Here is a 24,553-nt window from a genome sequence, read left to right on the forward strand (position 1 = left end):
TCTAGAAAATGATAAAGCTATTACACGATAAAACTACCTCGAAAGGAAAGTAGATAAAAGGTCTCTCATCCAAAATAGTTATTTCATCCAACTACTTGTTCAAACCACAAATTCCATGTGGTAAAAAGGGGCATTAAAGACATTTGACACTATTGGTAATTGTAAAAGACCAGTCTTCTCACTCGGTGTATCTCAACATATGCATAAAATAACAAACTTGTGAAATTTGAGCTCAATCGATCATTGAAGTTGCAAGATATTAATTAAAGTAATAATGAAAGAAAAAACACCCTTGTCACACGAAGTAGTGTGCTTTCAGATGCTTGATTTTGAGACCTCAAATTCTAAACCTGAGGTCTCGAAATCAAATTCGTGGGAAATTACTTCTTTCTCAAAAACTATGTAACTTCAGTGGGAGCCATTTCTCACAATGTGTTATACCATCAAGCTCTTCCCATTACTCGTTACCAAGTAAGGTTTTTATGATAATAACTATTTCGAGTAATTACCTAAGGTGTCCAGTGGCTTTAATCTCGTTTCATCTCAGAATAGACGGGATGTTAGTACAGAGACGTAAACTTCCACGTCTTGCCATAATGTCATGAAGAGTGAAATAAGATAATACATTCTGACTTCATGAAAGGAAACACATATTGTACTCATTCATACATCATGTTCAGGTACTTCCCTTATCTAAGCATTACATGGCCGATGTGCATTTTCAAGTTGGACCAAGGGATAATAGGACGGACACCGCATCTTTAACTTCATCTAAAAAGGAAACACAAACTGTATCCTACTGACTGACAAACACTCCCCAAGCGTCTCTAGTCTTGCATTTCTTCTGGCATGTCATGAGGGTTGATAATGCCTGGTACAGAGAGCTGAATCTTGCGTTTCTCCTCTGTGGCTAGTCTCAGCTGAGCCTCTCTCTCCTCCAGGAACAGGTCGCTTGTGTCATCGCCAGCTACCTCCTAATAGGTGGGATGGACATTGAAATGGGCATTTATTAGCATGGTGATCAAAAGCAAAGACTCATGCAATGTCATCTGGAACATGAGTCTATTAGATGAGGACAGGGGTCCACGGTGAAAGTTATTGCTGACAAAAGGGTCTGAAACTAGGAAATGAAATTTGAAAAGGCATGTTGAAATTATTGCATTTTCCACAATTTAGTTACAGAACTATACACCCTCATCAGCGCTTGAGAAGTACACCAAGTAGATTTATTCATCACCAGGCAGAGACAACACAACTTGACTTGAGATAAAAGTCTTGGCTTACCTTGATCTGTACAAGGAAATCTCGCAGATGTTCTTTGAAGGCAGGAATGTCCTGGTTCAGACTGAACAGTCCCTTTACGAATAACTTAATCTGGACACTGAAGTAAAAACACATTTAAAAAAAAAACACCATCAGTTTAGTGAATTAATAATAATAATATGGACTTTTATAAGACACCTCTGGCTAGTTCTGTATTCCTCTATAATTTCCAGATTTCTGTTCTTATTTCGCATTTAAGATCGAGGTGTGTTATCAAACATAATCTGGTTACTACGGTATGTCTATTCCACCTCGGGCCTGTGAGTGACCAGAAGAGGGAACTGCTTCCCTCGGGCTTCAATAGTGTCCAGTGTCTTTAAACATGATAATGAAATATGACTCTAAAGACTTACTCCTGTAGATGAGGGAAAGCCGATTTGAGTAAACTGGCAGTGAAGTCCTTGATGTATAACTCGTTGGTTACACTTCCCTGGCTAGTCCCAAGTGGTACAGTTATCTTACTGGTCTCCACAATACTGAACATGTACGCCAGGATGCTAGCATGCATAGTCAGACCTGTGGATCAAATCAAAAGATGTGTTTAAAAAATATATATTTCTCATTTTGACTCAAACAAATTTCAAAGACTCACAACACCCAAGAAAAAAATTATAAAGCACAAAATAAAAACAAGACTGTCATTTAACAGTTGGGTTATCGTTTGCTGAAATGCTGATTTATGGCAAAACTATCAAGAAAGATAAAGTCACTGTGCACTTCACTTTCACAGCTGTTAAAGTTTCAGTTCAATAATATCTTCTTGATGAGAAAGCAAGAAGATATGTGAACTTTATTTTCATCAAGAATGTTGAGTCTATAGACCGTATTGAATATGATGTCACCGTTCAAATATCTGACCTACAACATGGCGTCTGTGTGCGTGTATGTGTCCGTGCATGTGCCGTGCAAATCAAACCCCGAATGTTGCATGCTGCATGCTTCATTGATGTACGCATTTGGACGCGCACACGGTTTGCTCTACAAGATGGCGACTTTTAAAGCAAAAAAGCGGTTATCGATACGGTCTATTGGGTTTTTTTATGCACCAATCGCATCTGGCTGTATTGAAATAACTTTGCAGGATGCTTACTACCATTACCATCTCTACAATCAGTAGGCTTCCGGATAAAAATTACTCTATTTCTTTTAGGGGTCTTTACCTGCAGTATGTGATGTATCTGTAACTACAGACAATACGTGTTGTAAGACGTCAGTGTAGTAGGTCTGGTAAAAGCCCTGGGCTGCAGAATTCTCCTGCCACACATTCTGAAGCAGTCCATACAAGATGGAAAGTCCTACAATAACAATCACACACAAAAATGTATAACCAAATTCCACTATGAAACATTTAACCACTCGTTTTTCTCCTTGATCTGACATTTTGTTTGGCTCTTTAACCACATCTATAAATAGTATGAATTTGGATTTTACAACAATTACATAAAGCCTTTAAGCACAAGACCTGCTCAGATCTAAAACAAAACTTGCCTAGCGAAAAACAGGTTACCAGCCAAATTTCCAAAAAGTTAACATTGTTGTGACTGGTGCCCAACTAATTTTTGCTTAGAAAAGAAATTTGCATAGCAGTATTTATTGCTAGACAGCTTTATAAAGTTGGGCCCATAGGTCACAGAGGGAGTTTCCTACCTGTATCTGCGACATTTCGCATGGTGTGTTTAACAGCCCAGATGATGGAGTCCAACACCAGCTTGAACTGCCTTGCAGGAATGTTGAGCAGTGCAGGGAAGCAGTGGTTGTTGACTGCCTGCAGTAGCAGGAAGAAGTTTGTCCGATGCTCTGGGTACTCCTCCAGGTTCTTGTTGATCATCTCAAGGGTACATTCAAAGACTGCGTCAAAGATCGTGGGCACCTCGTCTGTGATGTGATTCTATTGAGAAGAAGGAGGCCACATTAATAGTATAAGTTAAGTTTTTGGGAAAATTGAGGCATTGTATGGTGAGGTATCAATGTATAATTGGTTTGCAGTGACACCTTGTGTGTATCTACTTCCTAGGTAGATTATGTCTTTAGAGATCTTATCTTTCTATACTTTCTATATATTCTAATACTAAGGAGTAGATATTTTAGAAATCGGTGGAGTAGATTGTTGGAACTCATGAGCCTTGAGAAATTTTCTTTAACCCCTTTAAAAACTATTCCACGATCACAATCAGTTATACTAATTAGAACATTTGCTGTAGGTTATGTATGATCAAATAATGGTTCTGTCTCCAATTGCGTTTGTAAATGTTTCTGTTTCTATAAATCTAATTTAACATTCAAATATCGTTTACCTCCAGCTTATTAATTATTGTTGCCATCGTGCTAAGGACTTCTGGTTCCCTAGCGGCCGGGATGTTCTTCTTGTAGTATGCCAATACTGTCTCCAAAAGAGGAGGGATAAAATTCTCGCAAACCTGTTAAAGACAAAACAGATGCAAAATCTGCTTTAAAAGTCCACTAAAATTCTGCAATCTTTCAGAATTAATTTGAAGATGCAAATAGTGAAATTTGCCTCTTTTTAAGTCAAGTGGATTCAACACGAATTATTTATAAATAGACCTATTGGATTGGCTGCCATCATTGATGAAATGTGCACGCCTGAAAGGCTGTCATGGGCCAAGAGTCATGCGCAGATCGTACACGCATGCATTTTTCTATTGCTTGTAATCAAAGACTGAGTCAATGACGTCATGTGCAATCCATCTATCAGACATGCAACTTGCTAATTGCAAAAAAAAGAGGAAATAGCCGATCACACTTCCCATTTGTAGTGTTTTTCAGTTTTCTTTGGCACTGCTTTGAAGGGAAAACAAGAGGAAACCAGCTGGTCAGCTGAAAAGTTGCATGCCTGATCGATAGGGAGAATGAAGACAGCAGATTGAGCGCCAATGAATTCATAACAAATGATGACAACGAAAACTGACCATATGGGGGTCTGATGACCTGCTGACCCATCCCGAGATGAGCTTGAGTGTTTCCTTCTTGACGGTGCGCATGCTGCGTATCAGCGGCTGCTTTGTGACTACCTCCCCGTTGCTGGTGATCGCTGCCGAGATGTTCTCACTCATGCACTTGTACACATTCAGCATGTCCAGGTATATTCTCCCAAGCTGTAATCAAAGGACATGGAAAATATAGTCAACAATATTATACTACAACTTGATCTGGCTCCATTAAGTCTGTTAATCTGAACGACCAAAATTCTTCCACAGTCCTACCCCTTATTTTGCAAGAATTTGAAGGATTCAGTACTGTCCAGCCACACAAAACACATTAAGGGGAATAGATGGCAATCTCACAAGCTCTCGATTTCACAAAGATTTAAGGTTTATCTTACTACAAATCACTCTTAAATACTAATGTCACAGTACAAATCAATATGGTCATATTGAGAACTCATCTCATGAATCTTTAGTGCTTTGTGAAATCGATCCCAGAGTCAGAAGAGATTTGAGTGTTTAGCGACTATATGACGATGAATTGATTCTATCAGATTTAGAAAGATTTCTGACCTAAAATAGAGACAAGGTTACAACTTATCAACTCCTGAATGAATACAAAGCCATCTTTTGACCCATTTTACCTGCTGTCTTCACCACATCTAAATCTTGGTTCTGCCATTTTGGGAGTCAAATCTCCCTATGGTTACTGTGCATTTAAAACAGACCTATGGCTGGTGATGAAACCAGCACCATGCCATTTGAATACCAAAATGGCAGACTATAGGAAAACAGTAGCCACGGGACACCAGTGAAAAGTGTCTTTATTTAGAAACATACAACTGTACTTTCCAACTGAACATCAGGGTACTGTATATTTCTGCACATATAAACCATAGAATCACAAGCTTTACATGGTGTTGTGAGCACAGAATTCTGCAATGCTCACAGCTATGAAATTGACACCGCTTTGCAAATAGGCACACACATGAAGGTTTGAGCTGCATAAATTTACCTGAACAACAAACGGATGACCGACAGCTTTGCAAGCTCGAACATCTGTCTTCAGAATACTTCCAAGCTGTTTAATAACCTCTTCTGTCCGTAGAATATCCACATTCTGAAATACAAACATTAAAATGACTGATTAAGTTGAACATAGCATTGAAAGAATTGGATTTTTCATCTTGTATAGCAGTATCTTTACACAGGGATGTGATAGGCTGCTAAAAAAAACCTGAGCTGTGAGTTCAAAGTGGGAATGTTTGCAAACATGAAGCCTACTATGATTTACACTAGTATACATTGATCTTTGGTTTTTAAACCCCCAATCTGTAGTCTGGGGAATTCTATTTGAGTTTATCTTCAGGTTTTTAGTAATAAAAAACAATTATTTAGAAACTGGGTTTTCTTTTCTTTCTTTTTTTTTTTTTTGGGGGGGGGAACGGTTTTCAGAAAAAAAAGGGATAATCTCATAAAGAAATTAATTGTATTAATGGTATTTAATTTTTTGTTTACTGGAACAAACCCCATACCCTGGGGAAGGGTTAAAAAAGAAAGAAGAAAAGATATGGACTGTGATTACAAACCTTTGTAGCCTGTTGGATGATCCCATCCCACACCTGATTGGGTAGAAGCATGTATTTCTCAATCAGGTGTTCCTGTACCATACTATCTGTCTGTGCGCTGACCATGTAACCAACGGCTTCATAAAAAGTGTGTACCTATACAAGAGAAGAAACATCCAATTTACTGACTGTTATTTTCAAATTCACTAACATATTCCATAACCAAAGGGAGGGCAACAACATTAAAAATGTAAAACAAATTAATTTGCCTAAATGTTTATACAGCTTTGAACAAATGCATGACTAACAATTATTAGTATAAATACATTTTATACTTTCATTTCTTTTTTCAGTTCATGAACAGGAAAATATGTATAGTATCAGATAATAACATCATACACTTGCGAAATTAGATATTTGCAAATACTATGCGAAGTTATACTGACCAATTCTGTAATGTTTCTTTGGTCTCAATTTTCTACAGCTTTGTCAGTTTATGTATATGGTAGATTACATCAGGTGCTTACCCTGCCATCAACTGTTTTGTTAGCAAAAACCAATTTTGTAATGTTCCTTTAAGAAACGCATCAGTCTTAATTGCTAAGCAAAGCGTGTTGTCACAACATATCAATATTGACCCATTTCACCTGACCTCATAATCAGAAAAATCTTGAATGCGCCATACTGGTGGGCAATTTCACTGTGCGTTTTTATATATAACTCTATGCTGTGCGTTATGCAGTGAAGTGCACATTTTAGGCGACGCGGCATTAAACCTAACTGTGGCATCAGTCGCCGCGTGTGACGCGCGTTCAAGGGGTCAATAGACAACCCATCTTAAGATGAATCTTAGTGAGCATTTATAAAATCAACATTTTCTTTTGAATGGCTCACCTGCTGTGGTTGAAGATCACAGATGATTGTGTTGATGGTATTCAGAATCTCTTCAATGAACGGCATCACCTCACCGACTTGGACCTGTACAAAATGACGCCGGCACTTTTGCGCTATCTTGATGAAGGTGTCACATGCCATGTCCTGAACGCCATCGTGTGTTTCTAAAAAATATCATGAAAACAGAGTAAGAGAATTATGATCCTGATGTAGTCTTTGGGAGTTTTTAATTGTTATAACAAAACACAATGATCAACTTTTATGAGGCACAGAAAAAAATTGGAATATATGACAAACTACTATTATGAATTTCAGCTGCACTTAAACAGATTTTTATTTCATTTCATTTATTCTCAAAAAAGCAAACTTATTCAGTGTACTATCCAAGAATCCACTGGAGAGAAGAAATGGAGGGAAGTTTCAACTATACATTTAGGTGGAAAAGAAACCTGAGAACTATTCCAGCGAAAAACTCATACAGTCAGGCAGGGACTGCAAAACTATCCAGTGCCCCAGCGGGGTCCTTGAGATGAAATGCAAGGAAAGATATCACTCTGCCAACCTGACCACTTGATATCATAAACGCTACAAAAATATAAAAGGGTCGAGCAAGATACATACCATGCATGAACTCAAAGAGCTTATTGACGACAGTCTTCAGGAATTTCCAATGAGCTCGGAGGAATCTTGGGTACTGTCCGACCACGTACATGATGTTGGATGCAATGATGGCCTTGTTGTCCTTCCCTCTCTTCTGCTCACACAGTCCCAGGAGGTCCTTGATGACCGTGACAAGGAATCGCTTTTCATCTTCTTCATGCATGGCACCACTGATGGAGCCAATGGCCCAGCATAACTACAAAACGGAAACAAAATATCATGGTTTGTGTGGTCATGAGTGGCACTGTTTGTTGTTCACACAACTCAAAAATAAATTCACCTGTCTATCCACCTTAAAAAATAAATAAAAATACTTTACTGGGAAAATGAATGACATGGGATGAATTATTACCGTGTTGAGATTTTTCCAGGAGAATTCATGTCCGCTGACTTGTAGCGTAAGTTTCTCTGTCATGATTTGCTCAGTATCACCATAATCTAAATGTGTCAAGTAAACTGAGAAAAAAAAGAATGAAGACACCGTTTGGTTAGGTGTTTATTATGAAAGTCATGCCACAGAAACAATCTGTAAAGGAACTTTGGTTGTTAAATGAATGCTGATTTCAAGTTTAACAGGTTTTGCTAACACTGTTTGCAGTATCATTAAAAAATCTGTAAAGGGAAGTAAGAACATATTCTAAATGTTGATGTGGAACTTTGGTTGTTAAATGAATCCTGATTTCAAGTTTAACAGGTTTTGCTAACACTGTTTGCATTATCATAAGAGGGTTAAAAGCCTAAAATACAGAGAGGAACAAAAAGATTATCAAGTACAAAGAAGTAACCATTCTCAACCTAATATTGGGACCTGGTGTCTTGTGTGAACTCACCAAGTGTCTCCCTCATGTTCTTGTACATGTTGATTGAATCCGTGTCCTTCATGAACTCTCGTACGACTTCTCCCTGGTCATTCTCTACAACAAGCACCTCCTCTGGCTTAGCCATGCGGGAAATCATCACACGGCGCACCTAAACAACAATGGACACATTCAGAATTCAAGATTTTTATTGTATTGATATAAAAAGCATGAAATTTGTCTTCCCTGTGAATAAGGAAAATAAATACAAAAATGAAATCTTTTTGTTTAGAGGGGTGTCTTTATGTTGGATGGGCAGAAGGAAAATCAACATTAAAACTTATTCTAAAAGCAACCTAGGCCAAAATTGTGATTACAGCAACTCACTCTCCTAAAGAGTCTGCATAAGCTGTTTAAGCAAGAATGCGCGTTAATGTGAATTATGCACAAGCAAACCTTCCTCACTAACCTGTGAAACACGCTTTACTCAAGCCCAGATTTGCTGGCACTGTTAGCATCAACTGTTCGTTAGGTTGTATGGTTCTTTGATCCATAATGATTTAATGCATTGAGTTTTTTAAAGTGGCTTTTTCAAAAGGAAATGCTTGAGAATGTATTTGTACATTTATTGTGTATGGTAATCACCTTTGAAAGTTTGTCCAGATACAGTTGTCTCCTTGGTGGAATCTCCTGTGTAGTGCTGCCAGTTATGTGTAATGGTGACGACGGTGTTGTGGATGAGAAGGGACTCTCCCTGTACAGCTCTGATGCTAGTGTGTTCCAGTACTCCAGGCAAATCTTAAAGATTTCAGTGTCTTCAACTTCAGAGATCAGAAGCAAATACTGATGCGCCTGTTTTTAAGGAAAATTTTCAAAACACATAAAGAAAGTACTCCACAAGAACAAGAAATAGGAAATCTAATTTTCATAAACTTTGTTAGCTCTTTTAATAGTTTGGTTCTAAATATATCTTGAGCGTCTCATAAAATGTATTGAGGTACAAGTACATACATTCCAGGGCTTGACCAGCACAGGTCAGAGGCTATCGATTTTAGTATTGGGCCGGAAAACTTGTGACTGTACAAGTCCAGCGGTCTGGTGTTTGTGTTCAAATATTTACATTGGTCTGATAAATATCTTTCAACTTCTTGGAGTATCAAAGAATACTAATCCATAACAACAAAAAAGACAAGTCCAATTTTGATAGAGCTGCTTAGAAAGAACATTTTTGCTAAACGATTTCCTGCCTAGCAGAAATGAGCAGGTTACCAGTAACAAAATGTACATGGTACTTTAGCTGATAACCTTAATCAGGTAAGCATAATGTTGCTGTGCTTAGCTCCTTTCTGTGCTTAAGCGCTCTATGAAATTGGGCCCGGATCAGAATCAGTGGCAAGCCACACCCACACCGAACAGCATCGAGCCGGACTCAGCCTGATGTTACCCTCACCTCAAGAAGGATGTCTCGCAGCTCAGACTTCTTCTCAATCAGCGTCACATGCTCCTTGAAGAAGGTGCACAGGAACAAACTCAAGTTCTGGATGAATTTTTGCTCTTCATCTTGTCCGCTGGCGTATGCACCCTTAATGTCCGTGGACAATGGTAAGATCTGAAAAATAGTTCCATGACGTGATGTGGGTAAGTTATTGGGGAAAATTGAATCAATACTGAAAATACTCCTTCTTCAAAAAGAGTACCCCGCATGCAAGTTCAAAATTACACCTTTTCATATAGATCACTTTTTTTGAAACAAATGAGTTGAGAAACAGTTAGTTTCAATGTAAACTCATAATTACCATTGCATTCTGCAACCCTTAATCAAAAACAGAAAATGAACCAGCAACCGTCAATTGCCTCCGTTCCATTTTCCATACATTAATAGGCAGGCCTGATACTCCACGGAGGCACCGAGGGCGATTGCCACCATGTCCCCTGGAGCCCTTTAAATGCCCCAGTAGAAATTTACAATTTCCTCATAGGGTGCCCTTTACCAAGGATGAAATGCCCCCCTTTCAAAAATGAAATATACAGGCCTGAATAGGAACATTACCAATAACAATGATACTTCACAATTTCTTGGTTAGGCAAAAAGCAAACCTTTGAAGAAGATCAACACCTACCTGTTTAAGTTGAGTCATGGCCAGTGTGAACAACACCACAAACTGCTGCTCATATTGACTGACGTTAACACCTGCTATTTCTGTCAAGCATTTCATTGTCACATTCCTGAACAGCGGTACATTCATGAACTGCAAATCAAAAACAAGAAGAAAATAAGAGTCAGTCATTTTGGTGGAATTTTATGTTGTGCATTCATGTGTAAGAGAAACTGACCACTTCAAGACGGACTACTTCACTGTTGTTTTTGTATACCAAACAAGGCATCTTTTGTACCCGCTGCCAAAACATAGGGTTCGAACTGCCTCTTATGTATTTCTACCGGGCAGCCTCGATGGCCTAGTTGGTAAGACACTGCTCTAGCATTGCAAGGGTCGTGGGTTCGAATCATGCCTGTGATATTTCTTCACGGAGTATACAGCGCTAAGACACATCGGTGTATGTGTAAAAAACAAAATTAATATTCTTTATCCCTGATGCAAATTTAACATCTCTTATATTGTAATCAAGTAAAACTAAACAAGGAGGCATCTTTTGTAATCAACTAAAAATAAGCAAGGCGGCATCTTTTATGGTTGGTGTAGAAGTATCTTTCTCAACCTTCCACTTCTAGGACCCCGGTCCAAATCACGGCAGGAGCACTATGTGGATTGGGTATTCAGTCCCCGGCTGCGTGCGTTTTCCTGGACTGAAATCTTTGTTGGTTTTCTCCCACATCTAAATCTGAAACTGCCTTCCTTGTCTTCTCTCCATTGGGCTCTTGGATGATAGTACAGTGATTAAGTTTGCTTGTCTGCGAGCCCTTGGCTTCACAACCAGAATAGATGAAATTAAATGAAATAACATCCACTGCAATCAAATACAAAATAAACAAGGAGTCATCGTTGGAGGGGTGCACTTACTTTATAAATAAGAGTGTTGATCAACTTGGTTTCAAAGATATAACCAAGAGGAATCCAGTTGAGAAATCTCAGCAGAGTTTGTAAGCAGCCGTCTACCAAATGAATATTTTGTGAATTGTCCTGCGGGAAAAGAATACAGAAGGAATTAACAAAGATCAGATTTACAAAATTTTAATGCAAGTTCCAATAAAATCAGAAATGTTGCCATGTCTGTGACCATTTCGCTTAAATAAATAAAAATGTCTCTATAGTTCAAAGTCATAACAACAGTGCCAATCCAAACTTCCTTTAACTCTTTGGTGCACAAGGCGGTCGCTAGCGACCGGCGGTCGTTAGCGACCACCAAAACACATTCAAATTGGACTTTGATATACAATCCTAACTTGAAAATTACAACACCCATATATACCGCCCCCATTCGATGTCACCATGTAATGTTTTACAAGGTGCAGTGGCGCAATTTGCTGCCGATCAGACCAGGAACACCGGGGCGAAACCCCTTCTCTTTTCGATAAGTGCACTGGGTTCTTTTACATGCATTACACAACACATGGGGCCAACAGCTTTACGTCCCATCCGAAGGACGAAGCAATGGTTAAGTGTCTTGCTTAAGGACACAAGTGTCACGACTGGGGGATTCGAACCCACACTCTGCTGATCAGAACATCAGAGTTTGAATGGGGCTCTTAACCGTTCTGCCACGACACTTCCACTGGTTGATTGCAATTGCCAACTTTTGATTCAATATTTTGTTTTGCAGTATTTTATTACCATGACAAACTGGCACAAAGTGAACACTTTTGAGAATTCATTGCACATGCTGTCCTTCAGATGCTTGGCCTTAGCCTGTGTCATTTGTCCGCTGGAGAAATCAAACACCTCCTCACTGCAAAAAAACAGTTCATAAAATAGAAACAAACTAAAAACAGGGATGTGATATGCAGTTGAAAAAAAAAACCTGTACTGTGAGCGCAAAGTGTGAAAGCTTGCGAGCATAAAAGCTTGCGAGCATAAAAGCTTGCGAGCATGAAAGCTTGCTTACATACATTATGTATTTAAATCATACATTTAAATCTGGGACATTCTCTATGGTTTTATATTCATGTTTTCAGGAATTTGATCTTAATTATATGGTTATAAAAAAACACAAGATTTCCGGTTTAATACGGAGAAATCACATCCCTGTAAAAAAGCAGTCAAGCTTTCACCTGACAATAAAACAAGAACGGCACACTGTCTGACTCAAGTAAATGAAGTTCAATTTTTTTACAAACAGACTTTGTGAAAAACACAAAACAAGATGCAACTTACCTGAGCAATTTCAGAATTGCCAAGTTGTTTTGACACAGAGATTCATTTGTTTCACTCGCCCCGACAATGTCACTAATGAAGGTTGGCCAGTTCCTGGGCCATTCGTGCTTGAGTATCTGCACCAAGATCATGTTCAGCTTACCAAGGTAAACCCTTTCGGTCTGTACAGGAGGGAAACATAATCAACAGGCTGGTTAAAACTCAAAATAGCTATTCACACGACAGCAATTTAACTTGGGTCCCATGCTTAATTTTGGCATGGTTGTAAAATGTAGCAATGTTTGACAAGATTTTGCAAGAGAGTTGGGACAGTAGAGAAACATTGTAATCCTTTCACACGAGGTACATTTTGTAAAACTGTACAGCCATGCTACATATAAGCGAGGGACCCTTGCTAAATTGCTCCCGTGTGAAAGGGGTTATAGATGCTGCTATACACTCCTGTGTTTACGGTTTGTTTTAATGTAAACTACATGACTGCATGGTTGTACCATGGAGAAGAGAACTGTTAAGTGTGTATTGAAGCTAGTGTACATTATAGACCAGTGTGTACCAACCAGTGCGGTGGCCGGCCAATGGGAAGTGTGTGTGGTGGGATTTGTAGTGGGAGTCATATGTACATGTAGCAGGAATGATATTTTGGTCATGTTGTCCTTTGTCCATGGGGGAGAGTTGTGTAGGGAAGGAGCATAAATGTACATAGTATAATAAAGAACAATATTTATTGTTATTATGAACTACTGATAAGCTGAGTCATAAATTTCAACACAGCTTGAAATTGAGTAATCTACTAACAAGAATCAAAACCATTCACAGTTCCTGAGCATTGCATTGCTTGACAACGTTGATCCTTTGTAATCAATTGACTCAAATTCAAGCAACATTACGTACCAGATTTATCTTTAGAGTGGAAATTATGTCTACGTAACAGTATACAGTCAACTGGATCTTTGATGAAAATTTCCAATGCAGTGTTTTGTAATAAGTGTATTAATGATAAATCTGTTCATGTTTACCCCCTCATCACCCTGACCAGATTAAAAAGGGATTACAATGGATTGGAACACTGTACACACCATGATAACGAAACAACTTTGACCAACTTATCTAATAACTTCACTTTAAACATACTGAGAAGTTTATCTGTGGAAACAGGGCTCCACAAACACGGAAAAACAAGCCCGGGACTTTCAAACAAAGTCCTCAATATGCCCGGCTCAGTGCACAGCAGATTTACATTACAATATGACAAAGCATGCCATAAAACACAGTCCTGAATCCCATTACATAGATCCAGACACCCAAACCGATACTCTTAGCATGATTTCACAATCACTTCTCTCACTTCAAGTTGACAAGTGAATAATTGTTGTGATCAGTTTTCTGTGTCCTTCATATACATCCAACCTGCACTTTAAAGACACCATTGGTATTGGATGTATTAATTACACCCAGACTGAGTTTGGAACATGATTCTCACCGACAAGAATTCATGTTAACCACCAATTTTCCCCTATCAGTTTTATGAAGATAGAAGAGAACAAAAAGGGGGGGAAATTGTACAAGTTTGAATCGTGAAAAAAATTTCCTCCTGAGCAGTCACGTCAAATTCTACATTCATTTTTTCAAAGTTGACCAAACAATTGGAATGGTTTGTTTTCAGAGTAATATTTTATTTTCTTTCTGTCTTCTTAACTCAAGTGCATGAAAGGTTGTTTGAAGGTTTGCTTTGCAGGTGTACACATCCTTTATTAGGTTATGCTGTTTAAAGGCAGTGGACACTATTGGTAATTACTCAAAATAATTGTTAGCATAAAAACTTACTTGGTAACAAGTTATGGAGAGCTGATGATAGTATAAAACATTGTGAGAACTGGCTCCCTCTGAATTAACTTAGTTTTTTAGAAATAAATATTTTTCTCTGAATTTGATTTCCAGACCTCATAATTAGATTTTGAGGTCTCGAAATCAAGCATCTGAATGCACATAACTTTGTGTGACACGGGTATTTTTTCTTTCATTATTATCTTGCAACTTCGGCCACCAATTTCACAGGTTTGTTATTTTATGCATATGTTTAGATACACCAAGTGAGAAGACTGGCGTTGACAATTACCAATAGTGTCCAGTGTCTTTAAGTAAACTTCTCAAAAGCTGATCACAATTTTCTCCACTGAACAATTTTGAATTTGCTTTGATATTGAAAACAACTAGGATATTATTTTTAGAGTAATTTAGCCATTTTAAAAAGGAGATTTAGAGGCAAAAATTATTTCTGCAAAGTTAAAATAACTTGCCGGGTGAATTGAATAATTCACTAATTGTTTTCAATGATGTCAAAGACTAAAAGTTATCATGTCTCATCAAAACCTCTGTTCTTATTAATCTTACAAGCACCATCAAATACCACAAAGAAATTGTTCCCATTTGGTTTGCATTTACCTATCATAAAATCGGTATCTAACAAACTTAAAATCAACCGGTTCCAAAACTGGAGAAAACCAGAATCCAGAGAGTCCAGTTAATATTTACATATTAAATTTGGTGGTTGTTTTTATACTGGGAACATGATTTGTGATATTTCAACAGAGATTGTGGATTCATTGTGGATTCATCAATCAGAACACAAACAATTTCAAGCACTCTACTCATTTGACTATCAAAGACTGGGGTAAATTATCTCTTGTTGACCTGAAAGCAACACAAAATGTCTTCTTGTAAGATCAATGTCCACAGCCTTGCACTGGCATTAATGTGGTGGTCTGATTCCCAAACAATCTTGGCAAATTTTTGAGGGTCAATTAATTTGATTGACGATAGCAACACTCAAGAGAACTGGAACAGACCACTAACAAGACCAGAATAATCAAGATCTTCCTGGGACAAGGTGTGTCAATAATGACTCAATTCATTTTGCTGTACGTCAGGTCAAGGCATGTTTACCCCGTGTATTTTTGAGATTGTTTTTGCACCTGCCTGTAGCAATATTACAGACAAGCCTTTTGGAAATGCTCACAACAGTGAATCGCACAGAATTACGATCCAAAAAGCTGCTTGCTAATGGATTTTTCAAACTTGAAATTGTTTACGAGAGTTCCACTTACATGTAACCACTTCACAAATTTACCAATGTTTGGCTAGGAATAACGTCAGTGTCTCAAACCCTTAGTAAATAATTTTCCTATTTTGAGGTTTTCAGCAAGTGAGATATAGTGATCCTTGTCAAATTGTAATGTATGGCTACTACATGTATGTTCTGATGTTGCCATTCCGACTTAAAAAGGATGGCAAGTCATCTTTGATTGGTCAAACCTATTTACATACACATGAACAATCGGAAAATACTGTTTATCCCAACCGATGAATAACCCCTCTATAAACTTCAACTTGACTCCCATGGTTATGTCTTTTACAGAGGCATCTTTTATGGTAACCCAATGGCAAAGTTCTTTAAACTTGGTCAATGAAACAACAATTTGTTATCATTCACAATGACCCAATCATTCAGAAATTCCCCAGTAGGTTTTTAAAATAGCTGAAAACAATCTTTTCTTGTTTCAAGTGATAATTATGAGAACTCGCAGGCCTCAAATTTCCCGGCGGCCACGACGGCCATGGCCGCCGGTGCCCTGCTTACTGGCCGTGGTGCCCCGAGAAAATCGGACATTTTCGCGGCCAAAAAGACCGTGCCCTTTTTCTCCGATGGCCGCCGTGCCCTTTTTGAGATCAAAATTTATGTTTTGATACACCACCATCCGTCTGTGTGCACATAAAATCAAACACTTACATGTACATTCTATATTAATACACGCACACAGAGCGCGGTCGGTTGAATGCTCATCACACGGAATTTAAACGGACGGCAGCATATCCATGCAGTGCATGTGTGTGTGCACGATGCAGAACGAACGACAGACGTGCATCCATAGACATTGTGTACTCGAAGTTTATACACGGGCCGGATGTACTTGCAACGACCATTTGAGAACAATCGCACTGGTACTCATCTTGCAACACGCGTACCCACGCAAGGTTGTCCATGATGGGTACCAGCTAATCACAATTTCGGTTCCATTCGAGGTTGGGCGTCCGCCTATTCCACTGGTATTGTGCTTGTTCACTGGTACTCGTACATGTTTGTGCACGTGGGCCATGTTACGTAAATCACGCACCATGTACATGTACATGAAAGGTACATGTACATACATGTACATGTATGTCCGTTGAATAAATCTCCGCTCTGAACACAGTCAAGTGACAGCTCATTGTTTACGTCCGGCCGTCGCAACAAAATCTCCGCTGCACACAGTTAAGTGACAGTTCATTGTTTACGTCTGGCCATCGCAACAAAAAATGGATGCATACTTTTACTTCCCATTGATCAATAAAATTAAATACATTTAAAAATACTTGATGTTTTTTTGTTAAAGGAAAGCAAAAGTAATGAAATGGTTCATTAAAATAGCCTTCATGGACCTGAACAGAAATTGTTTCATGATCTTTATTTTTTATGGCCTTGATGCCCTTTTTGAAATTTTAAGTTGGCCTTGGTGCCCTACCCCATGGCCTTGGTGCCCTTTCAAAATTTGACAAATTCAAGGCCAAAGTGGCCTTGCCCTAAAAATCGGGAAATTTGAGGCCTGAACTCGTTTTTTTTGAGAAAGATTATATTGATCAAACCGTTTTGGATTCATAAAAAAGGGGCACCAAAATAAGTAGAGTCAATACTGGTCAATGTTTATAGTGGGGGTCATGTTGAACCAAATTAACTCGGGCCCAAAACTATGAACAGATTATCATGATTATTCTAATTCTGCATTATTCTAATATATCTTGATAATTTATTTAACACTTCCATTATACTTACGACACGAACCCACTGCCTCAAATCAGAGGGAATTGATTCCGATTGCTGAATCGAATATCAAATCGGAAAAGGATCTGAAGAATTTGAAATACGCAGATAAGATTAACAATTTTTTTAACAGACTCCATCAAAACCAGAAATAAATCACAAAATTATTTCCAAACAGAATTGTTGTTTTAAGAGTTCAATTCTTACTGATGCATGCAGTAATAAATACTTCAGTAAGAAAAATAATGTCTTGCTCAGAAAGAAATTATTAAACCATTCACCTCAAATATTCCATTCCTTTCAGAATTGTTTTTCTTCAGAAATTGAACATATTAATCCATTTGCATTTGAGATTTAAAATCCCAGGGAACCGGTATTAAATGCTTCATTTGTTTTCATAGGCAAGAATGAGAAATTCAAGATTATTCCTTCTTTTGATGGAGCTTGTCGTACATAAATTCAACAATGAGTAAATTCTGAGGATGATTTGCAAGTTTATTCAGTCCAAACTTGAAAACAACTTTCAAATCACATGAGATGATGTACTTGATGACATGACACTTTTAGTTCTAACACAAAGCGTAAAAAAATTAATTAATAAATAAACAACCGTGACACTCTTCACATAAAGCATGGTCTGTATCCAAACTTTAACATCAAATTTTCAGGTATTTTCTCACTCTTAACTTTCTAGACTCACACAGACACCTTTCAAACTCAAACATTTCAAACTTTCAAACTCACCTTTCAAACTCAAACATTCAGCTCATCACACTTACCCCCCCCCCCCCAAAAAAAAAAAACACATGCAAACATTTCATTTGGCTTAGTCAGGAAAATAAAATGCTTGCAAGTGCTCGATTAAACAAAAACATCACAATCTTTCGATTTGAACATAGCTTAAGTGGATAAACAACTTGAAATTTTCAAATCATTTACCATTAAGTTACATTCAGGTGACAACCATGACAGCCCGCAGACTTCATTCATTCTTCAACTCACTCACTCATCAGTCGTCAAGAAACACTGTACAATAGGAGACTTTCCAACACTAGGTGGCAGAAGACATACCGGGTAAATTTCCATTGTTTACGTAGTTCTGAACATGCGCATAATTCTGAGAACAATGGATTTACCCGGTAAGTCTGCTGCCCTCTATCGTCCCAGAAAGTCTCCCATTGAAACCACAAACGCTTCACTCCACAAAATAAACGCAAACACCTTTAGGTCACAATAAAGCATACAATTCTCCAATGCTCACAATTTCCACCTCATGTCATACACAACAAAACAGTTAATCAACTCAAGAGTGCATGATTTTAGACAAATATTTGTCAGTTAGCTCAAACTAGGCTTTGGTAGCATACACTGAACTGGGATTTATGGCACTGGCAAACAACTGCACATATCAACAGGGATGATATTACAGAATTTTAAAAAGGTCCTAAATTGAATGCAAGTGAGCGCCGAGTTTACAAAAATAATGTTTACATTACCATGCATGATATTTAACAAGTTCAAAACATTGGGTCTTCATCATTATGAAAGCGCCTGCTAGCATTTGATTGTTGGTTCTTATTATGAGATAACAAAGAATTCCAAACTGTATTGAAAATGATGTGCCCATGTTTGCATGTCGCTTGTGATTTGGAGGGATGTATGTGTGCGCGTTGTGTACATCTTGGCATGTAGTTCAGTTGCGTGACATTTCATTCAACCAGTTATTAACATTTGTCTGATTGCCATCTGATTTGCTATATAAAACAACCAAGACAAAAAATTGCAAGGTTTGATTTCCATCAAAATTCGCGATGGTCCCATCCCTGCAACAATCATAAATTTGTTCCCATTGAAAAGATTAACGGTTTTAATTTTTCTATGTAAAAATGTATAGCAATAGCAAGTGAAATCAAAACTTACAGGCAGTGTCAAAACAATTATCACAACTAGGCATGGTATTTTTTTTAGAGAAGTGTTTGGTTCAGCATACAGCAAGGACACGGATTGCTAGAAGGATTGACGCGTATACCATTTCAGGACCCCATTATTAAATGGTTTCCTGGTCTTCGAATTGATGTAACTTTGCAACTTCAATATAAAAAAATTAAAACTAGGTGTGAAGAATTTTCATTGCTGCATGAATTGACGTATTCCCCCCCCCCACCCAGCCTTTTTGTCCAAATTATACTTACTTCCATGGCTGAGGAATCTGAGGAGATCTTTATTATGAGGCCAACTATAAATTTCTTTATTCCTTCACACTGAGTTCTGGGAAGTACCTTCCATCTCGTCTTTATCACCGTTTCTAGAATTTGGAGTCCATAGTACTGCAAAATAACCAAAAAGCAAACAATGTTAGTTACGATTATTCTCAATGCTACCTCTTTTTTGTTTTGACTCTGCAAACATTTAGTGTTGACATTCATCCTAGAGGTTTTAACAGCCTTGATTGTGAATGTATTACCTTAGTTTGTGGATTACTTGAATACTCTAGAATAGTATCAACTCGTGTCCAAGCATCTGGGTGCTCCTTCAGGCTGGTCAAAATCTGCTGGGCAACTTGTTGCTGAAAGGAATGATAGTAAACAAATAATCACTTTTAAGTGAATAATGTTATTGAAAATAACCAAAAGAGGCTCATAAACTCAAAGAACATTTTAGAGTGATCAAACTGACTTTGAGAACTCAATACCATTTCAATCAAATCCTGAATAGATGGAAGGGAAAACTATGTAATTGAAAAGAATCACAAAAGGCTAATTAGTGCAAAAGAATCTGTTTGTTGGAACAGAGAAACAAGATAATGCAAGACAATTTTAGAGTGATCAAACTGACTTTAAGAACTTTATTATTACAATAAGATCCCTAATGATGGAAGGGAAAATTTTAAACTTTATTTTAAAAATAATAATAATAATAATAATTTTAATTATAAACTGAATCAATTATTGATCGTACCTGTGTTCCGGCACCGTTGTAAAGGCAGCCTACAACGCTGTCCAGCAGATTAATGTCCAATTTCTGACTGAAGTCAAGCAATTTCCCTGATTGCTCAGTCACCGTTGCCATGCTTTCCGATTGCAGCTAGGAAGACAAAATACAAAAGTGTAAATCTATTGATTGGGTACTGTAGGCCTGGAATTTTATCTTGAAAGGGCAAGGCCATTTTCACTTTGCAATAGGACACTTCATTGGAAAATCTTTAAGTCAATTTGAAACTATTGAAGGGGCACCAAGGCCATTATCAGGGGCACCGGAGGCCATGGCCGCCGTGGCCTGGATGTTCTTCCAGACCTGTAATGTACCATTTACAATAAATTTTATTGATTGAGGTTTACGATTCTCACAAAATGCTTCAGATTTTTAAAAGAATATCTGCCAAAATGTACTTATATTTCTATCAGTAGTTTTCCAATGGTTGCATTCTTTTTTAAATCATGAACCTGAAACCACCCAAAAGTATTTTAAAATGGTGAATGGAAATGCAGGCTTAATAGGCCTATACTGAAATGGAGTGATTAAAAGTTACAAACTCTTACTATTTTCAGTGTTTATAGGCTAAGCGTGCATGCTCATTCACATGTTGATACACGTTTTGGTTGGTTTTGAGAACTTAGAATAAAAATATTATGGATACGAAGTGGCACCCTTTGTTGTGATATCTGTCATTTCCTTTCGTAGGGTGTATAAAGCCAGTTTGCTGGTTATAGTCAACAAGTCTACTACATTAACAGCATGTAATCTCATAAGCCTTTACAAATGTCAAAACCAACCTTTAAAGACATTGGATACTAGGGCCTATTGGTAATTGTCAAAGACCAGTTTCTCATTTGGTGTATCTCAACATATGCACAAAATAACAAACCTGCGAAAATTTGAGTTCATTGGTCGTCGAAGTTGCGAGATAATAATGACAGAAAAAACGCCCTTGTCACATGCAGTTGTGTGCTTTCAGATGTTTGATTTTGAGACAGCTCAAAATCTAATCTGGAGGTCTCAAAATAAAATTTGTGAAAATTACTTCTACTACGTAACTTCAGAGGGAGCCGTTTCTCACAATGTTTTATACTATCAACAGCTCCCCATACTCTTTACTAAGTAAGGTTTAATGCAAATAATTATTTTAAGTAGTTGCCAATAGTGTCCTGTATGGCAAACTAACCGGTACTCAATTTGACTAAGTCTGGATGCCCTTGATTCACTTGCCAACTTGTTGGACTTAGAGATGGCCAGTTTCAAGAACTTATTGAAGGTGGTCTCCCCCAAACCCCCACCCCCTCCCTCTCCTAACACACACTTGTGTGAGCTGCAGTTATTTGGCTACATTTATTTTTGAAGGAAGCTTTGCTATACATTTATTGAAACTATTTTAAGAATTTTTCGTTTTGGAGAGAGAGTGAAATAATACGAATTGAAGAATCCATGACATATTTAACAGTAACATGACATATTTAACTAACCTTTCCAAGTTTTTTTTACAACATTTACAAGATATTTATTTTCCTGAAGCCCCAACGAAAACATGCCGTGTGTCAATATTTTTAAGAAAGGGGAAAAAACAGGAAATTCTCAGAAAATGAGTCACTCTCTTTATCATTTGGATAAACTGAACTGTATTTTTGTTTTTGAATTGTTGAGTAGACAAGTGTGCCATGCTTCGACGAGTTTGATTTTGTACCATGTTAAAATGATTTTCTAGTTGGGTCATTCCGTGTCAAATCACCCAATAGGTTAAAATTTGGTTCAAATTTGTTGAAATTATTGTCTTTAGAAAGGAAAATTTGCTTTCCAAATCTGCCAATTGCTTTTATTGTAGGAACTTGTTTAGGTTTGGTAACCTTTTGACAATTACCTTTTTTGGGGGTGATTTGCAACACAATAACTCAGTTCCAAAATCGTTCAAAAGGAATCTCAAATAATAAACTTATGAAGACCAAATATTAAGTTAACTGGTGTTTTCCACGAAATGCTTTTATTTAAAATAACTGTGTTAATTTTAAACAAAAACTTTTTAGTCCAAAATATCTTCCAATTCTGTTGTTTGTTTTGTACCATATCAAATAATTACCTACATCATGACTAAGAAATACTAGGAAAGGATATTAAAATTACATTATGAGATCCTCTTTTTTGAGCTATAGTGAGCGCTTCTACAATAACAAGACCACCCATGAGAAGACCAGAATCAAAATGGGGAAATATTCTTAATAAATTTTGAATCTTTTATTTTTTTGTAGACCATCAATTTGTACATTGTATTTTACCTACAAACACATGGGCATTCTTTTTGCTCTTCCAGCCAATAGACCCATCCAGTATGCTCCGCCCACGACGCACGTGTGAGCAAGAACATGTGGGGCTCTCCAATGCTTTTTTGCACAACTCTGCCGCGCGCGCCAAGATACGCGCACGCATGTCGGACCTTATTTGTCGGACCTTAGTTGCATTGTGATTGGTCAATATGCAATGGGGCGGAGCTTAATGGATCGATCTATTCGGCAGAGCGAAAATTGCACATTGCTCACAAAATTGTCCCGATTCGTTTAACAAATTCGTTCAATGCGCTCCATGAGCGTAGACTCTACAGGCAGAAGTCGTGAGTGGAGTATTTTGTACCATTTTTATTTTAGCCGAAGATTTTTCTTTTAGGGGGAAATAGTCTGACATAATCGTACCTCCACAAAACCAGCAACATCACAGACAACTGTGTACCTCATGTATAATATTTTTTTTTTGTATTTTATTTTTAAACAACATATTTTTTCGGGCAGCGATTCCGTTATCCAAGTTTAAAAAAGGGCCTTCCAAAATGAAAATGGGGGGGGGGGAGGGTGAGCTTAGAAAAATCTCATACATAGCTGGCCTCTGCATCTCTGTAGACAATGTCCAAAATGTTAAAAACAGCATTAAAAAACAGCCCTAACCATGTTGTAATATTTAGTAAAAAGAAGCAGAAAATATTGACTAAAAAAAATTGTCTGCTTTGCTTAGCAGATCTTCAGTAGTTAGACAATTAATGGTTAGTTAGTACAAACCAGCATTATACAGTACTGCTTGGCTATACATCTTATTCTGGTAAGCATTATATTTTGTGCTTTTAATTCTTTCTGTGCACAGCTTTACCTAGACCATGGAGACCGACAAGGCCGGGCATGCGTACACTTGACTTAGGTACATGTACTAGGTAGGTAACATGTTCGGTGAAGACAACATTATTTTTAAAGACAGTGGACACAATTGGTAATTGTCAATCATTAGTCTTCACAGTTGGTGTACCTCAACATATGCATAAAATAACAAACCTGTGAAACTTTGAGCTCAAACGGTCGTCAAAGTTGTGAGATAATAATCAAAGAAAGTTGTGTGCTTTCTGAGGCTTGATTTCGAGACCTCGAATTCTAAACTTGAGTTGAGGTCTCGAAATCAAATTCATGAAAAATTACTTTTTTCTCAAAAACTACGTGACTTCAGAGGGAGATGTTTCTCACAATGTTTTGTACAATCAACCTCTCCCCAATACTTGTAATAAAAACAAGGTTTTATGATGATAATTATTTTGAGTAATTATCAAGTGTCCACTGCCTTTAATTAACGAAAAATGTGCATTCCATTTGTTTTGCAAAAAGGAAAACTCAAACAATAATCACGGTTTCAAACTATAGCACATCAAGGACCTACAAAATCATACTCTGTTTTTTTATTCTACTTCCTAGTTAATACTAAATTTCGAGGGGAAAAAGATTATTTAAGAAGTCGGAATTATTTCAGCACAACACTGAATTTCACAACCAACATCAAAACATGTGGGCTTCCACCACCAATGACAGCGCCACAAATCCGAGCCTTACCTTCATCAGCCAATCACAGTGTGTTTATAAGAGACGACTATCTTGCACGCTGTGTGCACTACTGCTGCAATTCCAACAATAGTGTTTGGGGGTATGCGTACGTCGTCCGGCGAATATCCTCCCCCGAATCGAATGATTAGGCAACACTTCAAGAACGAGTGTGTATCGCCATGCTTCTATACGACCTCAAAAATTGGTTTTCATGTAAAATAACGATTTTTTTAAGAAGCAGAGGGGAAAATAGATACTAAGTGTGCGATTTTCTAGCCCAGAGAACGATATTCACGTCCACTGACGACGAGATTCAGTGATTGAGTGATGGAAATTTTCTGGCT

General features: G+C 37.7%; 1 protein-coding gene across 1 annotated transcript; it reads right to left on the reverse strand.

Annotated features, from left to right (window-relative positions):
* Positions 1–456: 456 nt before the first annotated feature.
* On the reverse strand, positions 457–24,553 carry LOC117289473 (exportin-1-like). Its single transcript, XM_033770614.1, has 23 exons — positions 24,219–24,553; positions 20,329–20,454; positions 19,835–19,936; positions 19,563–19,697; positions 12,516–12,676; positions 11,976–12,090; positions 11,205–11,324; positions 10,305–10,433; positions 9,635–9,793; positions 8,830–9,036; positions 8,218–8,356; positions 7,740–7,843; positions 7,349–7,583; positions 6,728–6,891; positions 5,855–5,989; positions 5,281–5,385; positions 4,251–4,436; positions 3,618–3,740; positions 2,971–3,211; positions 2,484–2,618; positions 1,677–1,839; positions 1,285–1,381; positions 457–974 (listed from the first exon to the last, which is right to left on the reverse strand). Exons 1-23 carry the CDS (start codon positions 24,222–24,224, stop codon positions 828–830), a joined length of 3,234 nt encoding a protein of 1,077 aa, XP_033626505.1. The 5' UTR covers positions 24,225–24,553; the 3' UTR covers positions 457–827.

This window comes from Asterias rubens, chromosome 1 (assembly GCF_902459465.1).
Source record: "Asterias rubens chromosome 1, eAstRub1.3, whole genome shotgun sequence".
Classification (NCBI taxonomy): domain Eukaryota; kingdom Metazoa; phylum Echinodermata; class Asteroidea; order Forcipulatida; family Asteriidae; genus Asterias; species Asterias rubens.

Bases quoted from the DNA above. Each gene is read 5' to 3' on its own strand.
- LOC117289473 (XM_033770614.1), bottom strand. The intron at 8,357-8,829 runs GTGATTACCATA...ATTGTTGTTTAG, and splicing joins ATCTGGACAAACTTTCAAAG to GTGCGCCGTGTGATGATTTC. The intron at 2,619-2,970 runs GTAGGAAACTCC...TTGTTATTGTAG, and splicing joins GCGAAATGTCGCAGATACAG to GACTTTCCATCTTGTATGGA.